The 21,742-nt window shown below is 47.3% G+C and overlaps 1 protein-coding gene across 6 annotated transcripts in view; it reads right to left on the reverse strand.

The window, feature by feature from the left end:
• Positions 1–21,742, reverse strand: part of TACC2 (transforming acidic coiled-coil containing protein 2) — a 226,755-nt gene that overhangs the window by 16,132 nt on the left and 188,881 nt on the right. For 3 of the 6 annotated variants that reach the window (XM_055246763.2, XM_063624980.1, XM_055246764.2), the window contains 7 exons: positions 14,035–14,096; positions 12,353–12,468; positions 10,835–11,006; positions 9,330–9,470; positions 8,376–8,465; positions 1,356–1,499; positions 860–936 (listed from right to left, as the gene is read on the reverse strand). In XM_055246763.2, coding sequence (XP_055102738.1) covers positions 860–936; positions 1,356–1,499; positions 8,376–8,465; positions 9,330–9,470; positions 10,835–11,006; positions 12,353–12,468; positions 14,035–14,096 — 802 coding nt within the window. The remainder of the gene's footprint in view (positions 1–859; positions 937–1,355; positions 1,500–8,375; positions 8,466–9,329; positions 9,471–10,834; positions 11,007–12,352; positions 12,469–14,034; positions 14,097–21,742) is intronic. The other 3 variants (XM_055246765.2, XM_055246768.2, XM_055246776.2) reach the window with 2 other exon arrangements.

Below are 21,742 nucleotides of genomic sequence, written 5' to 3' on the forward strand. Positions count from 1 at the left end.
GTCAGGAAACATCCTAAATGTTTGTCTACAGAGACTGTTTAATTATGTTATATCCATACAATGGACCATTAAGCAACTGTTAAACAGAATGAGGCAGAGAGAAATAAAAAATATGTCAAAGATATGCTATTAAATTTAAAAAGAGTGGTGGGCCAGGCGCAGTGACTCATGCCTGTAATCCCAGCACTTTGGGAGGCCGAAGCGGGTGGATCACCTGAGGTCAGGAGTTTGAGACCAGCCTGGCCAACATGGTGAAACCCTGACTCTACTAAAAATACAAAAAATTAGCCAGCCGTGGTGGCAGACGCCTGTAATCCCAGTTACTCGGGTGGCTGAGGCAGGAGAAACACTTGAACCTGGCGGAGTTGGAGGTTGCAGTGAGCCGAGATGGCGCCACTGCACTCCAGCCTGGGCAACAACAGCGAAACTCTGTTTCAAAAAAAAAAAAAATTAAAAAGAGTGTAGAATAATGTATACTGCAAGCTCTCATTTATTTTGGAGAAAAAAGAGGCTGTTTACACTCATTGTTACATTTGTGATGAGAAATGGAAAATTCTTGGAAGGATCCACCAGAAACAGAAGATAAATCACCTGCGAGTTGTGGAACTGAAGGCTGAGTGGGGAGATCTGTTTTGCATTGTACATACATTTATTTGAACGTATTCTTTAATTCATGTGCATGCTATTTTAGTAATAGTAATAGAGTAAAAATACTTTTAGAAAAATATGAACCATGTGTAATAAAGAAAAGAGAACTTCCACAGAATACACTCTTCTGTGGACCACACCAGCTCTAGTCATTATTAAACCACAGGTAAGCATCCCTCAGGCATGAGGAAGGCCCAGCCCCCCAACTGACCTCATTTCCATCACTTCCCGCCTGCTTTCTTCATATTTATCTTTCCATTCTGAGACCTCTCTCTCCTTGGTTATGATCTAGTTTCAGGGAGAAGAAGAGAAAGGTTAGCCCCAAATGACTGAATTCAGCTCTGAGCAATTCATAGATCAAGAAAAGGAGACGGTGAATAAATGTGGAATGAAAACTTCCTACAACAAACCATAATTACATTCAGAGAACTTCCCCGAGCATAAAAAAGAAAGCAGCCAGATACCAACTTTCACAGTGCCCACTGGGGAGCAACTGAAAGGGGCATGCTTTTTGTTGTAAATTCAACAAGGCCAAAAGGCCCATTACACGGTAGTGTCTAGGAAGATCAAAACGCATGGTTTGCCGCACATCTTTGCCTGCAGCGTTCAGAGGACAAAGTCTGTCTCTAGACTCTGGCTTTGTGGACCACGAGCATACGTATTTATAAGTGGCAGGAAGAGAGTAATTGCACCACATGCCACGATACCTCTGCTCTGGCAATCTGGAGGGCAGAGTCCAGGTCGGGCTGCTGGAACAGAAGGCCTGCAGGTTCCTCCACCTCGGCGGTCCCGATGCGGGAGTACAAGGCTGTTTTGGAGATGGAGACGTCTGTTGGGTGAGCAGCCTCTCTCTGTGGAATGGTTTTTAATTAAAAAAAAAAAAAAGTTAGCATTAATCGTATGACAAAGAGGATTACACTCACCCTCTCATGAATGGGCCAGTTGTATGGTTTTGAAACAAAGAACACCAAAAGTATGAGAAAGTGCAAAGACTGATGAACAGGGGAATGCTGAGTCTAGTCTATGGATGGAGATCTATCATTCTGCACCCAGGCAGGCAGACAAAGGGGCTAATGGCAGGGGCCCCTGCAGCTCAGAGGCCTTGGAGTCCAGCATGTCTGGTACCTGCTTATCTCTGCCATTTATCACAAGCTGAGCCACTTAGGCACAGCACCTGAGAACCCAGGGCACTATTCAGCAGCCTCCACTTCCAAAATGAGATCTCAATGGTGAATAATGTTGAATTCTAGTCTACGTTTGCTTAGTTTTGAATAACCACAGATTTGATCACTTTTGTAAGACTGTTTACATTTCAATTTTGGGGGTATTTGTTTAGCTCTGTTTGAAAGGATGTGAGTCACACAAAGCTTAAAGCCTACTGTAGTTGTCAACCAATATCACCTTTGGCTAGGTAGAGTTTCTGGATGTAAGAGTTATGTTGGAGTTCTGTTGCACGAAGTCTGTTACGTTAATGGGAAAATTAAAAACTGGGTCAATGACAATATCCACATTTGCTGATTAGACCCTAAACAAGTGGCGTGATCCACCACCCCAACCCACCCAACTGATGTTGGTTTGAGGCTTTATAGCCTTTTGTGGAGGACAGATACTAGCCTCCCACAGGTGAGGAGGAGTCTGTGGTTATTCTTTTTCCCTTTGCACAAAATGCTCGGCAATTTGCAACACAGTTGAAATGCGGTGTTAGTGGCATTATCGACCAGCACAGACGGGTTGTCAGTCTACTTCTACTGCAAAAGAAACATCAAACCAACCACACTCTCAGTCCTATGCATTAACCTCGTGGCGCTGTCATGGCTGCCCAGCGAACCTCTACCCTAGTTATCAATACTAGAGTGCTCTAACAGGCAGAGTAGGCTGCTTCTTCCCTTGGGAAATTATGAGAAGAAATTGAATGGTGAAAGGCCGCCACAGTGTAATAGAGAGAGGGAGATGTGGGGAAAGAATGATGAGGGCTTATCAAGGACAGCAGGTAAGATTAAAGAGCCAACAGTAACTGGGAAGTGGGAGGACCTAAAGGTACCTGTGCAGAATTTGTCTCTTCCACCACAAGAACAGGCATGCCTACCCTACGACAGCATTAGGGAAAATGAACCCTAGAAGGGAGACAGCTTACAAAACTCAAGAAGTCTAATGGATAGGACCGGAGATGACTGAGTTAGGACCAGTTAGTTAGCTGTATACATGCAGGGTGAAACTATATAGTTTCAGTTGTCCTGGAAGAGAACGTCTGTTGCCTGGGTTTCATGGCCCCTGCCTGGCCTTGTATACTTGGGATGACCCTGAAGCAGGACCCAAATGATCCACTGGCCAGAGACGGAAGTACACAGTCCCCTTCAAGCAGACCCCGGAGACTCGCTGATGTGAGAACAGGGCAGGCTCAGGCCCTCAAGAAGTCCCTGTTTTAAGGACACTTGACCGGAATACACATTAATAGCCGTCAGCAGAGGCTGGCTGACCTCCCAGAAGCAAGGGCACCACCAAATCACAGGGCCAGAGCCTCTCACATGCAGGGGTTCATCTCCACTATTTGAAAATGGTTTTCACAGTTCTGCTTGTCATGGGGGAACTTCTCAGGAAGTAGTTGAAAAATGACACAGAGATCAAGACTCAATATTTGTCCTATGGAGAAAGTTCATAAACACACAATTCTGAAAAAAATTCTGGAACGTGTGCGTGGCTCACTCACACCTGTAATCCCAGCACTTTGGGAGGCTGATGTGGGAGGATCCCTTGAGGCCAGGAGTTTGAGAACAGCCTGGGTAACACTGTGAGACCCCATCTCTATAAAAAATTTTAATAAAAAAAAATTGGGGGCCGGTTGCAGTGGCTCACACCTGTAATCCAAACACTTTGGGAGGCTGAGGCAGGTGGATCACTTGAGGCCAGGAATTCAAGACCAGCCTGGCCAACTTGGCAAAACCCTGTCTCTACTAAAAATACAAAAATTAGCCAGGCGTGGTGGTGCATGCCTGTAATCCCAGCTACTGGGGAGGCTGAGGCACGAGAATCACTTGAAACCCAGGAGGCGAAGGTTGCAGTGAGCTGAGATCACGCCATTGCACTCCAGCCTGGACGACAGAGTGAGACTCTGTCTTAAAAAAAAAAAAAAAAAAAAAAAGGCAAAGGATTTTAAAAGGAAAAACAAAAACTGTTCACTTTTAAAGTCAACAAATGTGTGTGGTTTTTTTTAATGAGCAATAGAATTTCAAAACGAAAACATCAGTCACCATCAAACTCAGCGTGGACCTTCTGAAGATGAATAAAATAGAGAATCTCAGAGACTGGGCCACAAGGTTTCCCAGAATGAGATTCAATTCTGACCAAAATAAGCAGGCTCCCTGCAGCGCAGGAGAAAATTGATTTAATTAAAACTAACTTTATCATACTGGGCAGAAACTAAATATGACTAATGAAGGAATTAATTATCTTTATGCTGCCTAAAAATCCTTTGTAAAACACGAAAGGGAGTGAAAAAAATCAATAAAATAATGAGGTTTCTAAGAAAATGCAAACGGACACTACCACGTAGGCTGTTCACTGACCCCTTCATCCCGGCCACCTGGTGTTTTCAATAAAGGAACAGATGACTTCAGAGCCCTCTTGAATTACTGCCTGAGTATCTGCGTGTTGATGAAATTCATTGTGTACACTCTGGTTTCCCCTTACAACCAAGAATTGTTTTTAACTGAAATTAATAGCTTTGTCGTCGCTGATATTTTAAGATCAGACATTTTTAGATTAAGCTTTGTTTCTCTCACATAACCCTCACTTGCTACTTTAGAGGGGCCAAAAAAGCCACGAGAATCACAAACTGAAATGTGAAATGGCTGTGACGCAGAAGGCATGGCCTTTGTAACCAATTTCCAACCTTCACTCCACTGAAGTCCTGCGACCTGCGAGAACCTCTGGCCACTGTCACCCACTTCAGACCTGCAGGCTGTGCCTGGGGTCCTTCCTGCTGGCAGCCGGGGGTGGCATCCTAGCCCCCTTGTCAACAGTTCCCTGCTGCCAGACATGGAGGGGAGGGGCTGGCACTGTGGCAGGATCCCTGTCCCTTGGAGCAGAGAGAGGCCAATTCTGGGGAGAGCACCTGCACATCCAAGGCTGGGAGAGCCATGCCAGAGGGGCCACGGAGGGGTGAGGCCAGGAGTCAGGATGAGCTAGGGAGATGACAGCCACCTGGACCAAGGCCACGGTGCATGGACACAGGCCTGGCGCTCAGAGGGTGTCCAGGTCATGTGCCACCACCCACGCAGGAGAGTGGCCTCTGCCGGGTGCTGCCCCATCCAATTCTGACCACAGGCGGTCCCCAAGCCCAGTAGGAGTGGTGATCATGGGGAGGCACTCAGCATCAGGCCTTATGCCACTCCCACAGATGGCACCGCCAGCACCAGCCAGCCGCTCCTGCCCACCGAGTCAAGACACAGCCTCCAGGCAACGGCCACAGAGGCTCCAAACGGCCAAATACACAGGCGCTCGCGAGCTGGTCCTTGTCACTCCTCTCAGGCTGTGCTTGTGGCTTTTGGGCATCACGTCTCCCTCCTTTTGAACCTCGGCTCAATGTGTGTGTATGGGTGGGGGTAGTCTGCGACACAGCGATAGAGAGGGAAACACAGAGCATGGTGCCAGGCTGCTCAACGACAACACAGGCGGCCCCAACTCCTTCTCTTGCTCATGTAAGCTCCAGGCATCGGCCTCTTCTAAGCCAGGACTGAGGGACCACACCACTCAACTGCCCCGGGGGCCTCTTGCTAGGACTTGCTCCCTTCCTGAAGCTTGTTATTTGCATGGCCTTGTTCCTAAGGAACCCAGACACATCCTTCCGTCTTTATATTGGGTCCCCCTAATCCAGAAAGGCCCATAGCCTGCGCCTCTTGGAGAGCCACCCCGACACAACATTCAGGTTCTGACGTGGCTGCGTGTTAAATTCAGGGTTCCTGCACCACATTTCCAGTCACCTTGGTCAGGTTCACTCCCAGGAGGACATAGCCGAATTCCATTTGACCAGAAGGATGTGGAAGGAAAGCAACGGTAAGACTGCAGCCTGACATCCCAGCCCCTAAGGATTTTTCCTCATTTCTCACATTTTCTAACTGAGATAGAGAAACCCCACTGCAGCTCCTGCAAGGCTGACTCAGCTCTCCATCAGTCTAGAGAGAAATGGAAGTCAAAGCTGCTCTAGGGACAACCGGAAAATCACTCCCCACTCTAGCTCATGGTGATTTTCATCCATGCAATATGCTATTTTTCATTCCAAGCGATTTCATCTTTGTGCTAGCAACAGCTTAAGACCATGTTGGCAAAATGACGGAGCTGTGTCACCTACCGCTGAAATATATGGCCAGAAAAAAATTGGATACGCAGCTGCTGTTTTCTCTTCCTATGCATCAGAAGTTTCCAATGCAGCAAGGAACAATCTTTCTATATGAAAAAGAAACCCACAGGGACCAGCTTGAGGTCAGGCCCATGGACCACCCTCGGGCTGGGTAGCTACAGGAACTTTTCCATGGGCCAACATCACCAGGTAACGCGCTTTTTAACAAAAGCAATACAAGTTTATTCCCTATATACTCCAAGACAGTCACAGAATACTCCTTTGAGCATACGCCTCTGAAATAAAAGAGGTGGCTTGGGCTGCCTCTCCGACCCATACACTATGAACACACATGACTCTATTTTCTAACTCAGAATTGGGGCACATATTCTGAGAACAGCCTGTAATTGACAAAAAGTCAACTCCTGGCCATTATTTGCCAACAGTCATCTCTGGCCGCTCTCCAAAGGCGGTGGCAGGGGGACCAAGGCACTCAGCACACTCCATATCCACCCCGAGCTACTCACCAAACATGCTCAATTCCACCTCAAACTCTGGACAGGAATACACGGTACTTACAGTGGCCAAACTACATGCAATTCATTCTGTCTTTAGGCCCCAAGGATGTCTAGAAATAAATCTAGTGGGGGGAAAATCCTCACTGCCTCATGCTTTCTAAAAATCCTGCTTTCATGGAAATTCAACCTAAGCTTACGGTTTGGCAACAAGAACGAGGACATCCCCAATCTGTATTGACATTCTTGTCCCTGCCCTGGGTCTCGCTGTGCCCAGCCTGTACACCCACAGTGTAAGCACCTACTGTCTCTGGGAGGGGTCTCTCTTTTGGGTATGGCCAAGGAGACCTCACTGGGGGGCCCTCAGGGCCAGAGCAGCAGCTGGAACTCCTACTCCTGTACCAAGGATGAGAGACACAGACTTCACTGCCCCCCTGCAGATGAGCCGTTACTCTAGGCAGGCAGGCCAGGGGCTCCCATTTGTATTTTTTCAATTAAAAGATAGGGTCTCACTCTGTCACCTTGGCTGGAGTGCAATCAAGTGATCACAGCTCACTGTAACCTTGAACTCCTGGGCTCAAGTAATCCTCCCACCTCAGTCTCCCGAGTAGCTAGAACTACAGGTGTGTACCACCACACCCAGCGAGGGGCCTCTCACTTGGAGACTTGAGTTCTAGTCCCCAACAGGCTAGTGAATCATTGTCAAGTGGCTCCTTCTCCCATCTGTAAAATGGGACCCAGATCCCACTACCGAGGAGAGATGCTGGGAGCACCTGATCAGGTAACAGAAGCAAAAGGGAAGTGTCAGCTAACAACAGCAGCTTTCCTTTATCACATACCTACTATATGTCAAGCATGGTGCCACTCTCTGCACACCAGACATCTGTCATCCTCACAGCAACCTGTACACTGGCTATTATTGGCCTCATCTCATGAACGGCAATACTAAGGCTCAGAGAGGTTCACCTACTTGTTCAAAGCCACAGAGCACGGTCTGACACACCAGGTTTATCGGGCTGTCCAACTTGGGATGGGGTGAGGGGTGGGAACCAGGCCGCCCTCAGAGACCAAGGTTTGCATGGGCAGTCCAGGGGCAAACACACGTTCTGCATGTCATCATTAACTCATTCAAATTGTTAATAAAAGTTACCCCAAACTTGGAAGCCAGGCAAAAAGATTTCTGCATGCCCTGTCAATGTCATACTCCATGCTAAAACTAGGAATTGGGAAACTCCATGGGCCAAATCGTTTTTTGTAAAAACAAACAAATAAATAAAAGTTTTATTGGAACAGTGCCAGACAGTATGGCCCACAAGGCTGGAAATACTTATCATCTGCACTTTACAGAAAGGATTGCTTAGGCCTGGTCTAGAATATTATCAAATGTCTTGGTTTCACTTACTATGTATTATTGATTAGGGCCTCATCTCAACAAAGTCAGATGTTAACTTGCAGAAAATAGAAAAGTTGCAAATTATGTTTGTTCAATAGAGAAGCAAATGGTATCTGTAGAAAAAAAACCCCTCAAAGGTCATGATTTTGTTTTGCTCTGTTGAATCGGTGCTAACCAGTTTTCTATCCAACTTTGCCATCTTAGGCTAGCCTTCTTTACCCCACTGACCCATACATTGGTCTCTGTATTCTCTCCCATTTAACCAGCATTACCATCCCGCGGTTTAGCATTATCGAGTTAAATGGATCTTAGCTATGTGCTCAGTGTGTATTTATGCAAGAGTGACGCTTTCAGCTTTTTGGAAATGACCCTTTGCTGGACACCGATGATGCCCGCCTGGCGGATGGTTAGCAAAGCAGCTTCTGGACCCCAGCGGCACACATGACATTCTTAGGAGGTGGCGCACACGGCAGCAAACCGGTACCTTGGCATCCTGGTGGCTGCGGGAAGCCAAAGCAATCTGCCTGGCCAGCTTCAGGGCTTCTATCCGCATGATGGCAAACTCTAACTCCTCCTGCCCACAGGGAGTGTGGGCAAACCGCAGGGAAATGCATCAAGACAGACGTCAATGGTTTCCACATCCGAGAAATGAATGTGCCACGAAAATGTGTCATGACAGGCACTCGGGAAAAACACACGCTCCGCCTTTCTCTCACAATTAGCACCTCAGCAGATCATGAAATAAGCATTTAATTTCCTTTTCTAAAAATCACCCTTCTGACTGTCAGGAAGTATTGTGCAGTTGAATACGAAATGATTTTCAAAATGGGATCAAAATTTTTACCGTTCTCTTTTCTTTGATTTCTTTCCCTTTCTCTTTCTTAAGGTAAAGTTGGCCAATAGTTTCCATGAATGGAGCTGCATCTCTCAGATGTCTGTTAACAATCTCTCTAGGTTTGCTCTGAACATCCTAGTCTAGAGGATATCAAATTAAATTGTCAAATTTAAAGCACGGAGTAGATCATTGTTTTTGGTTCCAGATGCAAGACTGAGCCCAGATGTTATCTCACTGGGAGTCTGAGATAGCCACGTATATATAAACAGCTTGGCTCAGTGGTGATCTAATATTCTTGGTTCAGTGAATAAATCACAGAAACTGCTTTGGGGGCTATCAGTGCTTCTGAATAATGACTATTTGGGCCCAGTTTGTAAATTGAAATAGAAATGGTTTGTTCAATATGTAATCACACAATTCACATCACTTTGGTATCGTGGGTAAAGAACATCACATATACCATCCTTTGAGGGGAAGATATGTCACTGGGAACGTTCTCGGCAGTTCCTCATCAAATCCTGCCTTATTTCATTTGGGCCTCGGGGGTTCATTCTCTACTGAGGTTTTGACAAACTCCCAAAAGGTCACACGTGGGCTACAAACCTGAAGTTTCTGAGCGAATAGTGGGGGGTTCTTTTCTGCTAAGTCGGGCTCCAGATAGTCAAGTGCACCACAGAGAGAGGCGGGGTGAGCTAGCCTGCTGAGGAGGGCGTCAGCAGAGGCAAAGGAGCCCTCGGGAGCTGTCTGAACGCCGGCAGAGAGGAGGACACACAAGAAAAATAGAGGAGAACAGAGAGTGATATTGATTCCAAGCAAGGGCCACGCAGCCATTTGCTGGACATTTTTGCCTTGAGGCTAAAGAGAGTATCAATTAGCTGCCATTACTTGTGGTTTCATCTAGACTAATTCCCACATACTGACAACAGACATCTTGAGATTGGCAGACCCGACCCCCTCCCCAAAAGTGCAGCCTTCAGTGTCCTCCCACCCCCACGCCACCCTCACTCCCTGGTCAGTGAGTGGGAGCCAGCTAGTGGAAGGTGAAAGGCCAGTTAGCTGGTAGGTTTTCCAAACATAACATAACTCTTCAAGAAATACTTTCAAATATATATATATATATATATATATATATATATATATATATATATAAAGTAAGGTTTTGGTAAAGGTCATTTTCTAAATCACGGAAAAATGATTTCAAATGAAAAAGTGTCTTCTGATCAGAAAGACTTCAGAATCAGAAGCCAGCTTTGTAGAAGGTGAACCATGGACGTGTGCTTCAGGGTATTAATGTGAGAGATTGATTCACATCTGGACCCTCTTTTTGCTATTGTTTTTCTACTATCCACCCCAGCATCCAACTGCCAGACACACAGTAGGTGCTCAATAAACATTTGATGCATGAGAGAAATGGCCTACTAACAGAACAACAAAAATAACACACTAAATCAAGGGCTTCACACCTGCTTGGGGATTGCTGGGCGGGAGGTAGAGGAAATAAAACTAAAATTCACCTAGAAGGATGGTGCATTTCAGACGTGTGGAAGACCATGACATGGGCATCGCTTACTTTGGGGAATGCACAAGGCCATGTGACACGTGTGCTGTGCAGGGACTGGGGGGGTAGGTGAGACCTTCAGCTCAGCTCTGTTTGCTCTGCAAGACCCCAGCAGGGCTTGAGGAGAGGAAAAGTCCTGGTCTTTGAACAGGAGAAATTCCCATCACTAAGTCCCAGGAAAACTAACTGTTTCCCAAAAAAGGGTCCCCTGCCCTCTGCCATCAAGGACGAAGCGGCAGAAGACTGCTTAACGACTGCCCCAAAGCAACAGTCTGGTCCTAAGGGGCAAAAAATGGAAACTAAATAACCCTGAAGGCATATAAAGTACTTAAGTGGGAAATGCAAAACCACACCGGTGTGAACAGAGAACCTTCCCCTCATCCTCATGGTACGGGATCTCCCAGGTTGGCTTCTGTGGTCAGGGAGTCAGGGTGGGAACCATGGCAGGTGCCAGGTAAGTGTTGTTCTGAAGGCCTGGCCTTCTTGGTGGCAATACACAGCTGGCCCACACCTCATCCCCTGTGATCTGGGGCCCTCCGACTCCACTTACAATTTCAATCGCCTCTGAAGGGGTGCCCAAGCCCATGGCCTCCAGCTCCTTCTGGGAGGATTTCTCCGGCACCTGCAAGTGTGACTCTTGGTTAGGGGCCAGTCCTCGTGGGACAGGATGCTGGGTTTTTGCAGCAGCGTTCACAAGGGCTTCAGTCTCTTCAAAACTTGACCTGGGGGAAGCAAAGGGCATCTTTCTTTAGTCTTCTCATTGGGAAACCCATTGAAATCAACCGGGATGACCTGACCAAGTCAGTATCACAAGGAATCCTGGACTTCCAGAGGGATATGGGCCAGGTCTCCAGTGGCCATGCAGCCATGCAGCCTCTAGGCTGGGCAGTCACCCGAGGACCGAGTGACAAGGAAGGGGCAGAAGTACAGATACCACTGGCTACAGACCCGAGCTCCAGAGTTCAGCAGACCACCAGCTGCTTGGTTGTGGACTCTGGGAAGTGATTGGGTACCGTGCCTCCATTTCCTTCTCTATAAGATGGGGACAATGGACCGCTCTGTGAAGATTAAATGAGATGCTGCATGCCTGTAAAGAACTTAATGCGGTACCTGTCACCTGGTGCCACTACTATTTTAATAACGTAACCACCATCATCATTGTTCTCACCACCCTGGGCAGCCTGCAGAGTCTCTTTTGTAACTTTGAGAAGTCAGTGCAAGCACTTTCACTTCTGCTTAAAGGGGCAGGCAGACAAAAATAGGCTGGTCCAAATCTCACAGCAATGCCCACACTTACTTGATCAACCAATGCACTGCTCCAAACATCAGCCCTCATAAATGCAAACATGAACACCCATATCAATAATGTACATTTAGCAGGCGCTTGAGGTGTGCCAGGTACTTCAACGAGAGCTTCACACACAGCATCTCTCTGGTAGACAGAGTGCCCTCTCCCTGTCACACAGCTGGGGGATGCTCTGGAAGACTGATAGCCTCCTTTAATCTTCATAAAATCCCTGCAAGGTCCGTTTCATTATTACTTTTACTTTACATGCAAGGAAACTGAGGCCCAGGAGAGGCAAGTACCTCACTTCAGGTCATACAACCAGGAGGGGGTACAGGTGGGATTCAAGCTTTGAATGCTGGGCCACAGTGTCCCCCTTTAGACAAATGATGGAATAAAGTGTGTGCACTGGGCGAGATTATAGGGGGTGGGACACACAGTCAACTGCTGAAGGATTTCACTTTAGTCCAAAGGGTAGCCAGTAACAAAACCAATGCGTTTATGTCCCTGTGGACATTCAGAGAGACTGAAGTGTGGGCTGACCAGGCACTGTGGCTCATGCCTGTAATCCCAGCACTTTGAGGAGTCCTTGAGCCCAGGAGTTTGAAACCAGCCTGGGCATCACGGTGAGACCCTATCTCTATTAAAAAAAAAAAAAATTATGTGGCGTGTCAGCTGCCTGAATCTATGCACTGAAATGAAGTCAAAATAACAGCATGAAGGTGCTCAGAGGCTTCAGAACATCCAGCGTGATGTGTAACTCTCTCATCATGAAAGTCATACCCTGAACATGGCGTCGGGGACTCTGAAATGTGGACGGGAGATGACTTGACAGGACTCTCCTGAGAAGTGTCAAACATAAGGTACAAGGCCTGCTTCTTCGGGGCATCATCGTCCTGCTGCAGGGATCAAAATCACATATCAGCTTGGGTACAGTTGGCCTGAACGTGTAACTGAGACGAAAACTGGAGCACTCTTCAACAGAGAACAAATAACCCATTAAGAAAAGCCTTCATTGTTCTGGAGCCACCAGGAAGAGAGGAGGAAGTGGGGCCTGGTTAGGAGGGAGGTGGGGAGGCCAGGAGGGAAGGAGGATGCAGAGAAAGTACAACTGAGTTCAAGTAGGAACGTGGCCGGCGGAGAAGACGCCACGGCATTGGTGAGCTGGACTTTGTTCAATTCACCAACATTTACTGAGCACGTTCTCTGGGCCAGGAGCTGTGCTGGCCACTGCAGATAAACAGAGAGGTAGGGCAAGAGCCCAGGGCAGGGGCAGGGCCTGGAGAGCAGCTCAGCTGGACTAGAAACAGGGGCTGTAGGATGCCAAGTCCGGAAACGGAGACTGGCATCTCTCAGTGATGGGAGGACCTTGAAAGACCCCCTCCACATGCCCTGCCGGGGTCCCCAAATAAGTCCCTGCAATGGCCGGCAGGCATGCTGCTCTGCACTGCCATGGAATCTCTGGGTGGCTCTGCTGTTCCTGAACAGGGCACGCTCCTCACGAAATTCATCCGCGAGGCCTGCCGGCGCACCAGGCAGTGGGTGGTGGCACAAGAGGAAGGGGCCCCTTGTGGCTTCAATCCATTTAAATCGAAGATTCAAAACACATGACAGTTCCCCTTCAGTGGTAAAATGTCTCACCCTCAGTATTATGTATATGGCCTCAGCTACTGGGGACACATTGTGGCCACAGAGGTAAGCTCTTTAAGCAATGCACTAGGGGATGGTGACAAAGCCCATGCACTTTACTCGGAGACCTGTGATCTCACTGACGTGGAGCTTGAGTTAAGCCTGTGCATGGGGACATTCTCCCACCCAACCTTCAGGTCTAACTTACAGCAACCCGCAGTTTGGAAGCAGTAAACCCGGCATCTATGACTGATGCAAAGAAAGATAAAGAGCAACATGTCCAGGGCCGTGTAGTGCTGCAAGCAAGCCCTCCGGTGTGCCACACGTCTCCGAGGGCATTGCTGACAAGAGCAAGAGGTCACCCTTGGAATAACATGCCCTAGGGCAGCAGGTATTATGCCAGGAAAGACAGTGCCCATCATAGCCTCTTAAAATGAAAAACCAGGGAGAAAGGCTTATTGCCCAGAGAAAATATTCAGTTAATTAAAACAATTTCTCAAAAACAGCTAATCGTATACCTGAAAAACCACCGCCACCTTTTTTTTTTTTTTTTTTTTTTTAAGAAATCTCTAGCTCTTTCTCAGTCTAGGAAAGTAATTCTGCAGGACATCTAATTGTATTCTATCATTTTCTCCCCGAAAATGTCAAATGAAATGGACTGAGTACAAACCTCAACCCCCCAGCCCCAGTCCATCATCGCTGTGCACCCGGGAAGCTGTGTACACAGAGAACACTCGATTTGGAGTCTGAGCTCCCAGAGACGCTCTGCACAGGGGAGGAGGCCCCTGAAGGCAGGAAAGCGAGTCCCCTAAGTGGCCTGAGGCAGAAGAACTTACAGGTAAGGAGGAGCCAATTTTTTCCATATATTCAATTTCGTAGGAGTTTCTGTAATCCAACTCTGCAAAAACAAAAACAAACACAAAAAAACAAAAGGTGAGGTTAGTGCCAGAGGAAAAAAATGGGAAGATCTGAGCCAGGCAGGGTGGGCGCTATCACAAGGCTCTGGGCTTTCTGACAGTGCCCACTGCCTAGAGACTTCTTACATAGCCTGAAGAAAAGGCTCAGTTCGGCTATTTTCAGACAATCGGTAAATGTCTTGCTGTTAAGGGGCTTCTGCCGTTAGGGAGGCTGAGAAAGTCCCGAGGAATTCCATGGCACGACCAAGCACAGCCCGAGTGTGGCCGGACCTAAGCCCTCTGCGCTGAGTGTTCCCATGAGGCAGTACGTGCATTCTGGGTGCTGGTTTCCTCTGTAACTGTCAGGTGCAACACGTGGGATGATACATCCTCATGATGTTTTGGAACTGGACCCTTACTTGTCCCTCTCTGGGTATTCAGCTCTGGCCACCCTCTGAAGTGAGGGAAGAACGATATTGTTCCTTCAGTGCTGCTGGTAAGAGAAGGTTTCTAAGTCACCTGGAGCCTTTCCCAGGGTTCTACCAGTGTCTTCAGGGCTGGTCCAAATCTATTTTCAAATTCAAAGACTAGTAAAGTCCAATGGGTGGAGAAATGACCTGTTTCAAATCGATTGGTGAAAATCCCGTACACTCAATGGAGACGGCAAACACCGCTGCCTGCCTCGAGTACCTGGAAACTAAGCAACTGAACTCCCTATCCAGCAAACGGATGGAGCACCTCCTATATGCTTCGCACTGCGCCGGGCATAGCGGATACAGTGGTGGATAAGACCAGAAAGGACTTCTGTCTTCCCAGAAGCCACAATCTAGAGCTACCAGATGCCTCTTTTCTACTTAAAAAGAAAACCAAGAGGTGAAGAGTGACCTGCTCAGAAACCCACTGTGAAAAAGCATCAGTGGCAATCCATCAAGTTTAATCTTTCAACTTTTTTGAAGATGAAAATAAAGATAAACAGCAGTTCCGGTTTAAAGCCCCTTTATTTCTGCCTATTGCTAAAGGCATCATCAAAAAAATATGAGCTTTAAAATGAGATATTTCCTGGAGGACTTTCTTAAAACCTGCAAATGGCTGAATAACCTCAACTACTTAAACACGTGGACAATCTTTCAGGAATCTCTGAATCTCCCTTGGTGAGGCAAACATATCCTTCTACTCGGCATGGCCAGCTCATGAGATCAAACACAATTTTGTGGATTAACGGCCAGAAAGCCCTGTTGCATCCTGAATAGAGATGAGTAGAGAAAGTGTGTTTCCAACTCTCACACCAAGCCTGAACCCCAGGGTCTGCCCCAACTTAAGACAGAAGCATTAATTTGTAAAGTCTTAATCTCCTCCTCACCTTAAAAATGAGAAGCAGGACAGGGCACAGTGGCTCACACCTATAATCCCAGCACTTTGGGAAGCTGAGGCTGGCAGATCATCTGAGGTCAGGAGTTCAAGACCAACCTGGCCAACCCCCTCTCTAGTAAAAATACAAAAATTAGCCAGGCACATACCTGTAGTTCCAGCTACTTGGGAGGCTAAGGCAGAAGAATCACCGGAACCCAGGAGGCACAGGTTGCAGTGAGCCAAGATCGCACCACTGCACTCCAGCCTGGGTAACAGAGCGAGACTGCCTCAAAAAAAAAAAAAAAAAAAGAGAGAGAAGGAGGAAGGAGACAGGGATGGACAAGGTGATATTTAGGGTCTCTTCCAGATCTATCTATCACTTACTTTCCAAGTATAAAACCCCGGGACTATCATTTTACTGTTCTATTATAAGCTGTTTAAGTTGAGAAAATAATAGTGAATCAGCTGCCTCTTCTAAGGTATCATTACGATTGCTAAGGCATTACATGCCCTAAATGATGTAACAGAAATCTCTAAGCACACTCCAATACAGCACAGGGCACCGAGGACACACCAAACGAGCAACAGACCACCACAGAGTTTTTCCAGGGACCTGTGGCCCCAGGCGAGTGCCTGGCTCTGGTAACCAGCTCGCCTCACTAAAGTGTCCCACTTGGAAACTCAGCTCTTCTGGTGGCTGAATCTAGGTGAGTTTTAGGTCACGGAGCTCACTCATCTGCCTTCTCTGCTACCTGCCAAAAGGAAGTCCCTTCCCACTGTCCTGTGTCCCCATTCCTCCCTTCAGAAGGAGCAACTGATGGTGCAAAGTGGGCTTCTCTGACACCCACATTAGTGTCTGCATTTGTGAGATGCCTGGTTTCAGAAGGCCCACACTCCTCCCCGTCAATCCCAGATGAGCGACAGACGCCTGGAGATGCTCCTTCAGAACACGCCCTACTTGTTGCAATCACAGTCATTTGGGATCCTGATTTACAATTTACAAAATGACCTGGACAGGATGTAAGAAGAATAAATACTTCCTCCTGTCATCTTGGGTGATCTCTGATATTTTGAGAAAACACCTTCCTGAACTTGGTTTTCAAAATTGCACTCATCTGCTTCAAATCCTAAGCCTCAAAGGGCAGGCATGAGGGTGAAGCCACATCCAATTTCAGCCCCACTTTCACACCATGCCACACACAGCTGGCAGGCCAGGAAGGGTGATGCCACCATACCAAGTGGCACATCATACTCTCAACTGGAGGAGATGGTCCTTGCTAACGTGTGTGGCTGCTCCTAGCTGAAGAGGCTCAGTTATTGTTCACGGGTCCTGTCATTTCTGAGGGCTGCTTTTGGTAATTATTTCATATGGAGGCACTGCACAGCGAGGGGCCTTCAATGCTGCTTTCATCTGTCTCTAATTGCTGGGGGCTTGCTAGGAACAGGAAAGAGCCCCATGCAGAAGCCAGAAGGATGCCACTGAGTCCAGGTCTCCGTTGCTAGGATCAGGGAAGCCAACTCGCCTGATAGCTCCTTGCCTATTGACTTATCTTCCAAGTGGAGCTCAAAGTGCTTATATTTTGTAGGCTAAAATGAAATACTTTAAGATAAAAACCCTTCGATGGGTAGCACAAATGTAAAGGAGCATGATCAGATATATTCTTGCTCACGGCTAGTATTTCTGGAACTTTTAACTTAAGTGACATTATGTTAGGGAAGAAGAAAAGAGTCCAGGGAAAGAGACAGGGAGGCTGCTCCCAGCTTCCCCACCGTCACCCTTCTAAGTGTCTGTAGTGTGACAGAGATGGTGCCTGCCATTAAAGAACAGCTGAGGCTTCCAAGGAGGGCACTTTCCCCTCTGTCAGAGTGGGAAGGAGGGACCAACAGAGCTGTGTTAAAGGACACAGGGAAACTGGGTGACCACTAAAGAGTCACTGAGACTTCTGAATCTAAAACAACTGTACTCTGTCAGGGTCTCTTGGCAGCCAGGAGAAGACTCAGCTGTGTAGACCAATGGTTCCTAATCTTTTCCTCCACAAGGACCACATGGGTTAAGTTTTCTTCCACTGCATCACACTTTAAAAGCCCACACCAAAAAAGGGCATTTACTAAGCAACCATGCAAAGAAAACCATTTATAATTGTCAATGAGTTCTTCATCCGTGGAAGATGACCAGTGTCATCCTAGTGAGTTGATACAATTACAGCCCAAATATGGTATTTTAATCCCCTGGACATCTTTCTAACCTAGTTCCATTCAGGTGTTTTGAAATATTAAAGACAACATGAAGCGCTTCAACATTCTGCTCCTATGGACCTAGGTAGGAAAGTGTGATTAGGTCAACAGCCTCATTCTACAGACGCAGGCAGCAAGCCCATTCCATGCTCACATAAAGAGCACAGCTGTTAAGTCAGGCAGAGCTGGCTCTCCATGGATTTGTGCCAGGACACTGGGGGAGTCATTAACAGCTCCAAGCCTCTGTATCCTTGTTCTTAAAATGGGGAATTGTAGAAAAGCACTCTGCAGACTGAGAGGATGAAATGAAATCATGAATGTGGAAGACTCTGCACAGCTCAAAGTAAGTCCTCACCCAACGACAGGCCCTAGCTCATTACTGTTACCTACAGAATTAATATGATAGTGAATATGTATTTAAATCATAATTATTATTTCTCACCCAACATTTCCTTTTCCTGTGGTTGGTGACTTCAGTGTAAGCACCGCACGGATTCTTTCTGATGATCACATCAGCACCCCTGGGTTTGTGTCTGGTGCTGCTAGACTGGACCTCATTATATTAATGGTATTTCCTCATCCAGATGCTGGAGGGACCCTGGGTTAAGTGTTAGTGAGGTGGATGCAGTGGGGCCCACACCTCTTGAAACTGCAACTGTTGTGTCTTCACATTGATGATGGATTTTTGATTGTCTACCAGCTAAAATTACAGTAATGACTTCCCAAATCTTTCCATTTTCTAACGTAATGGGTTTAACCAAGTTTTGTTCCAAACCCATGTATTTATATATTTATTCAATTTTTACAGAAACAAACAACTGTCAAATATGTCACTCAGCTAGTAAGTTGTCTGTTTTAGTACAATGTAGAAGATGGACAAATAAATGCCACCACTGAATGAGGTACAATACATATTAGTCCTAAAAGTACTGTTAGTATTTTTATATTTTCTAAGGAAAAAAAATGCATGTATTTGGTTCCTGATGGTAAAACTAAAGACACACACATATCAAAATCATATGTCTAGCTCAAATTGGCTTCTTTTTGTTTTCTTTCTTTTTTCTTTTTTGGAGACAAAGTCTCACTCTGTCACCCAGGCTGGAGTGCAGTGGCATGATCTCGGCTCACTGCAACCTCCACCTCCCAGGTTTCAAGCGATTCTCCTGCCTCAGCCACCCTAGTAGCTGGGATTACAGGTGCCCACCACCACGCCTGGCTGATTTTTGTATTTTTAGTAGAGATGGGGTTTCTCCATGTTGGCCAGGCTGGTCTCGAACTCCTGACCTCAAGTGATCTGCCTGCCTCAGCCTCCCAAAGTGCTGGGATTACAGGTGTGAGCCACCATGCCCAGCCCCAACCTCAGGATGGTTTCTAAATGCTTTTCTCTGACATTTAGAAATTTCTTACCAAGCTCAAGAGATGGGACCCACCATAGGTGCTATCAAAATGGCCAAGTCTGATGCCTGTGCTCAAGTGTTCCTTGCTGCCTCCGGAATGTAAAGCCTCTTCCCTGCAGCCCTCCACGCCTGACGCAGGTGATGTCCATTGCAAGACCAAATTGCTGAGCTGACACTACTAAGCTATTGACCTGCCTGACCTTGTATTACCATTATTTCACAAACCTGTCTTTAGCCCCATGACGTTGAGGGTGCTGTGAGGAACAAAGATGAACCTGACAAAGTTCTTGCCTTCAGGAAACATACAAGCTAGTTGGGAAGCAAGAAATGCGCACACATCATTATTAAGGTGTTTCATACCCCCAGCTCAGCCCAGACCAAGCACTGAAGCCAGGAGCGGACTTCCGGGGAAAGGCTGGGAGGAGCTAGCACTAAGGAAAGGGTGAGAAACAGGGATGAGGTGGAGGGAGTGCAGTGCGGGTCGGGGGAAGGGTATTCCAGCAGGCGGGGTCTGCAGCAGCACTGCAGAGGCGGCTGAGTGACGGGTGTTTTGGGAAAAGGCTCCTGCCTCGGATGCAAGTGCAGAGGGAAACGAGGATCCAAGGGAGGCTGAGGCCAGATCGAAGGGCCTCTGGGGTCAGGTGAGAGCAAGATGGTCACTTTTATTTTTTTCTATTTTTTTTTTTTTTGAGATGGAGTCTCACTGTCACCCAGGCTGGAGTGCAATGGCACAATCTCAGCTCACTGCAACCTCTTTGTCTCCTGAGCTCAAGCAATCCTCTCGCCTCACCTTGAGTAGCTGGGACCACAGGGACACACTATTATGCCCAGGTAATTTTTTGTACTTTTGGTAGAGACAGTGTTTTGTCATGTTGCCCAGGCTCGTCTTGAACACCTGGGCCTTGAGCTCACGTGATCCGCCTGCCTCAGTCTCCCAAGGTGCTGGGATTACAGGCGTGCGCCACCCTGCCTGGCCAAGATGGTCACTTTTGGACCTCTCGAACCCCAAGCCAGAGGGCCAACCTGACAGCCAACCAAAAGGCTCTATTTTACAGAAAACAAAATGCCAAAAAGTACAAGTATACATAATTTGGATCATCTTTTCATTGTCAAATTTAGAAAGGCCGTTTTGGGTAGGGAGAAGATAAGCATCCAATACTCTGAAAAACATGAAATAGATCTACCATAATTGCATGCTGGTACCATTCCAAGACCTTGTGGGCACAAAGCAAACCATGCCTCCAGGCCTGACTGTGGAAGAGCATCCAGAAGAAGGTTGGGAGTTTTTGAGTTACGATTAAAATCTACCTGCACCCTCATGACACCACCACTCCACCCACACCGGGAGGAAGCCGTTTAAAGGAGATCTTAGTCTCTTATTAGCAGCAAAGAAGTGGAGACCAGACCTTCACGTGTGATCTTCTTCAGATTGATTTCTACTCAGTTCAACAAAACTGTTAGAAATCAGTCGGGCGCGGTGGTTCACACCTGTAATCCCAGCACTTTGGGAGGCCAAGACGGGCAGATCACAAGGTCAGGAGTTTGAGACCAGCCTGACCAACACTGTGAAACTGTGTCTCTATTAAAAATACAAAAATTAGCCGGGCGTGGTGGTGCGCACCTGTAATCCTAGCTACTCAGGAGGCTGAGGCAGGAGAATCGCTTGAACCCAGGAGGCAGAGGTTGCAGTGAGCCGAGATCACATCATTGCACTCCAGCCTGGGTGATAGAGTGAGACTCCATCTCAAAAAAATAATAAATTGTTAGAAATCAAGAAAGGAAAACTCAAAACCATCACAAAAGCTGGAGTGTCAAAATGCCGACTGGGCAGCCTCACAGAGGTGGCTGGAGGAGAAAACGGGTTGGAGGACTGGGAACGTGGTGCATCAACAGGTTAGGGCAATGGGGTCATCCCTCCCAAGAAAGGCGCTAGCTCTCCTTCAGAAAGGTTTTCCTATCAAAAAGGAAGCATGGGCAGGGCACGGTAGCTCACACCTGTAATCCCAGCACTTTGGGAGGCCAAGGCAGGGAGATCACCTGAGGTCAGGAGTTAGAGACCCGCCCAGCTAACATGGTGAAACCCCATTTCTACTAAAAATACAAAAAATTAGCCAGGCGTGGTGGCACATGCCTGTAATCTCAGCTACTCGCGAGGCTGAGGCAGGAGAATCGCTTGAAACCAGGAGGCAGAGGTTGCAGTGAGCCAAGATTGCACCACTGCAATCCAGCCTGGACAAGAGTGAAACCCCGTCTCAAAAAAAAAAAGAAAAAGAAAAAACACTGAAATTGAATATACACAGGAGGAAGGATATTAACGAGATAAGCAAAGTTGTCCGGAGCCCATTTCTGCCCATTTCTGAGGAGGGAATCATGTCCTCTGAACAAGCCTGGGGTGAATCCCTGGTTTGAGGCTTCATTAAAAGGTGTGGCCATAATGTCTGAACACCATATGGGGCCTAGGAATAACGGTGGCACCAAGCGACTCCAGGTCAGTGACCTACACTGAGAGTTTGACTTGAATGACACTCCCTTGGAGCTGTGTTTATCAAAATCACAGAGGGGACATAAGCCACGGGCAAAGTTCAAGTGGGCGCTCAGGACCCACTCGATGGAGTCCTGAGGTGGAGTTAGAGGGCACCGTGCTGGCTCTTAGCAGGAGTCTTGGG

This window comes from Symphalangus syndactylus, chromosome 2, assembly GCF_028878055.3.
Source record: "Symphalangus syndactylus isolate Jambi chromosome 2, NHGRI_mSymSyn1-v2.1_pri, whole genome shotgun sequence".
Lineage (NCBI taxonomy): Eukaryota > Metazoa > Chordata > Mammalia > Primates > Hylobatidae > Symphalangus > Symphalangus syndactylus.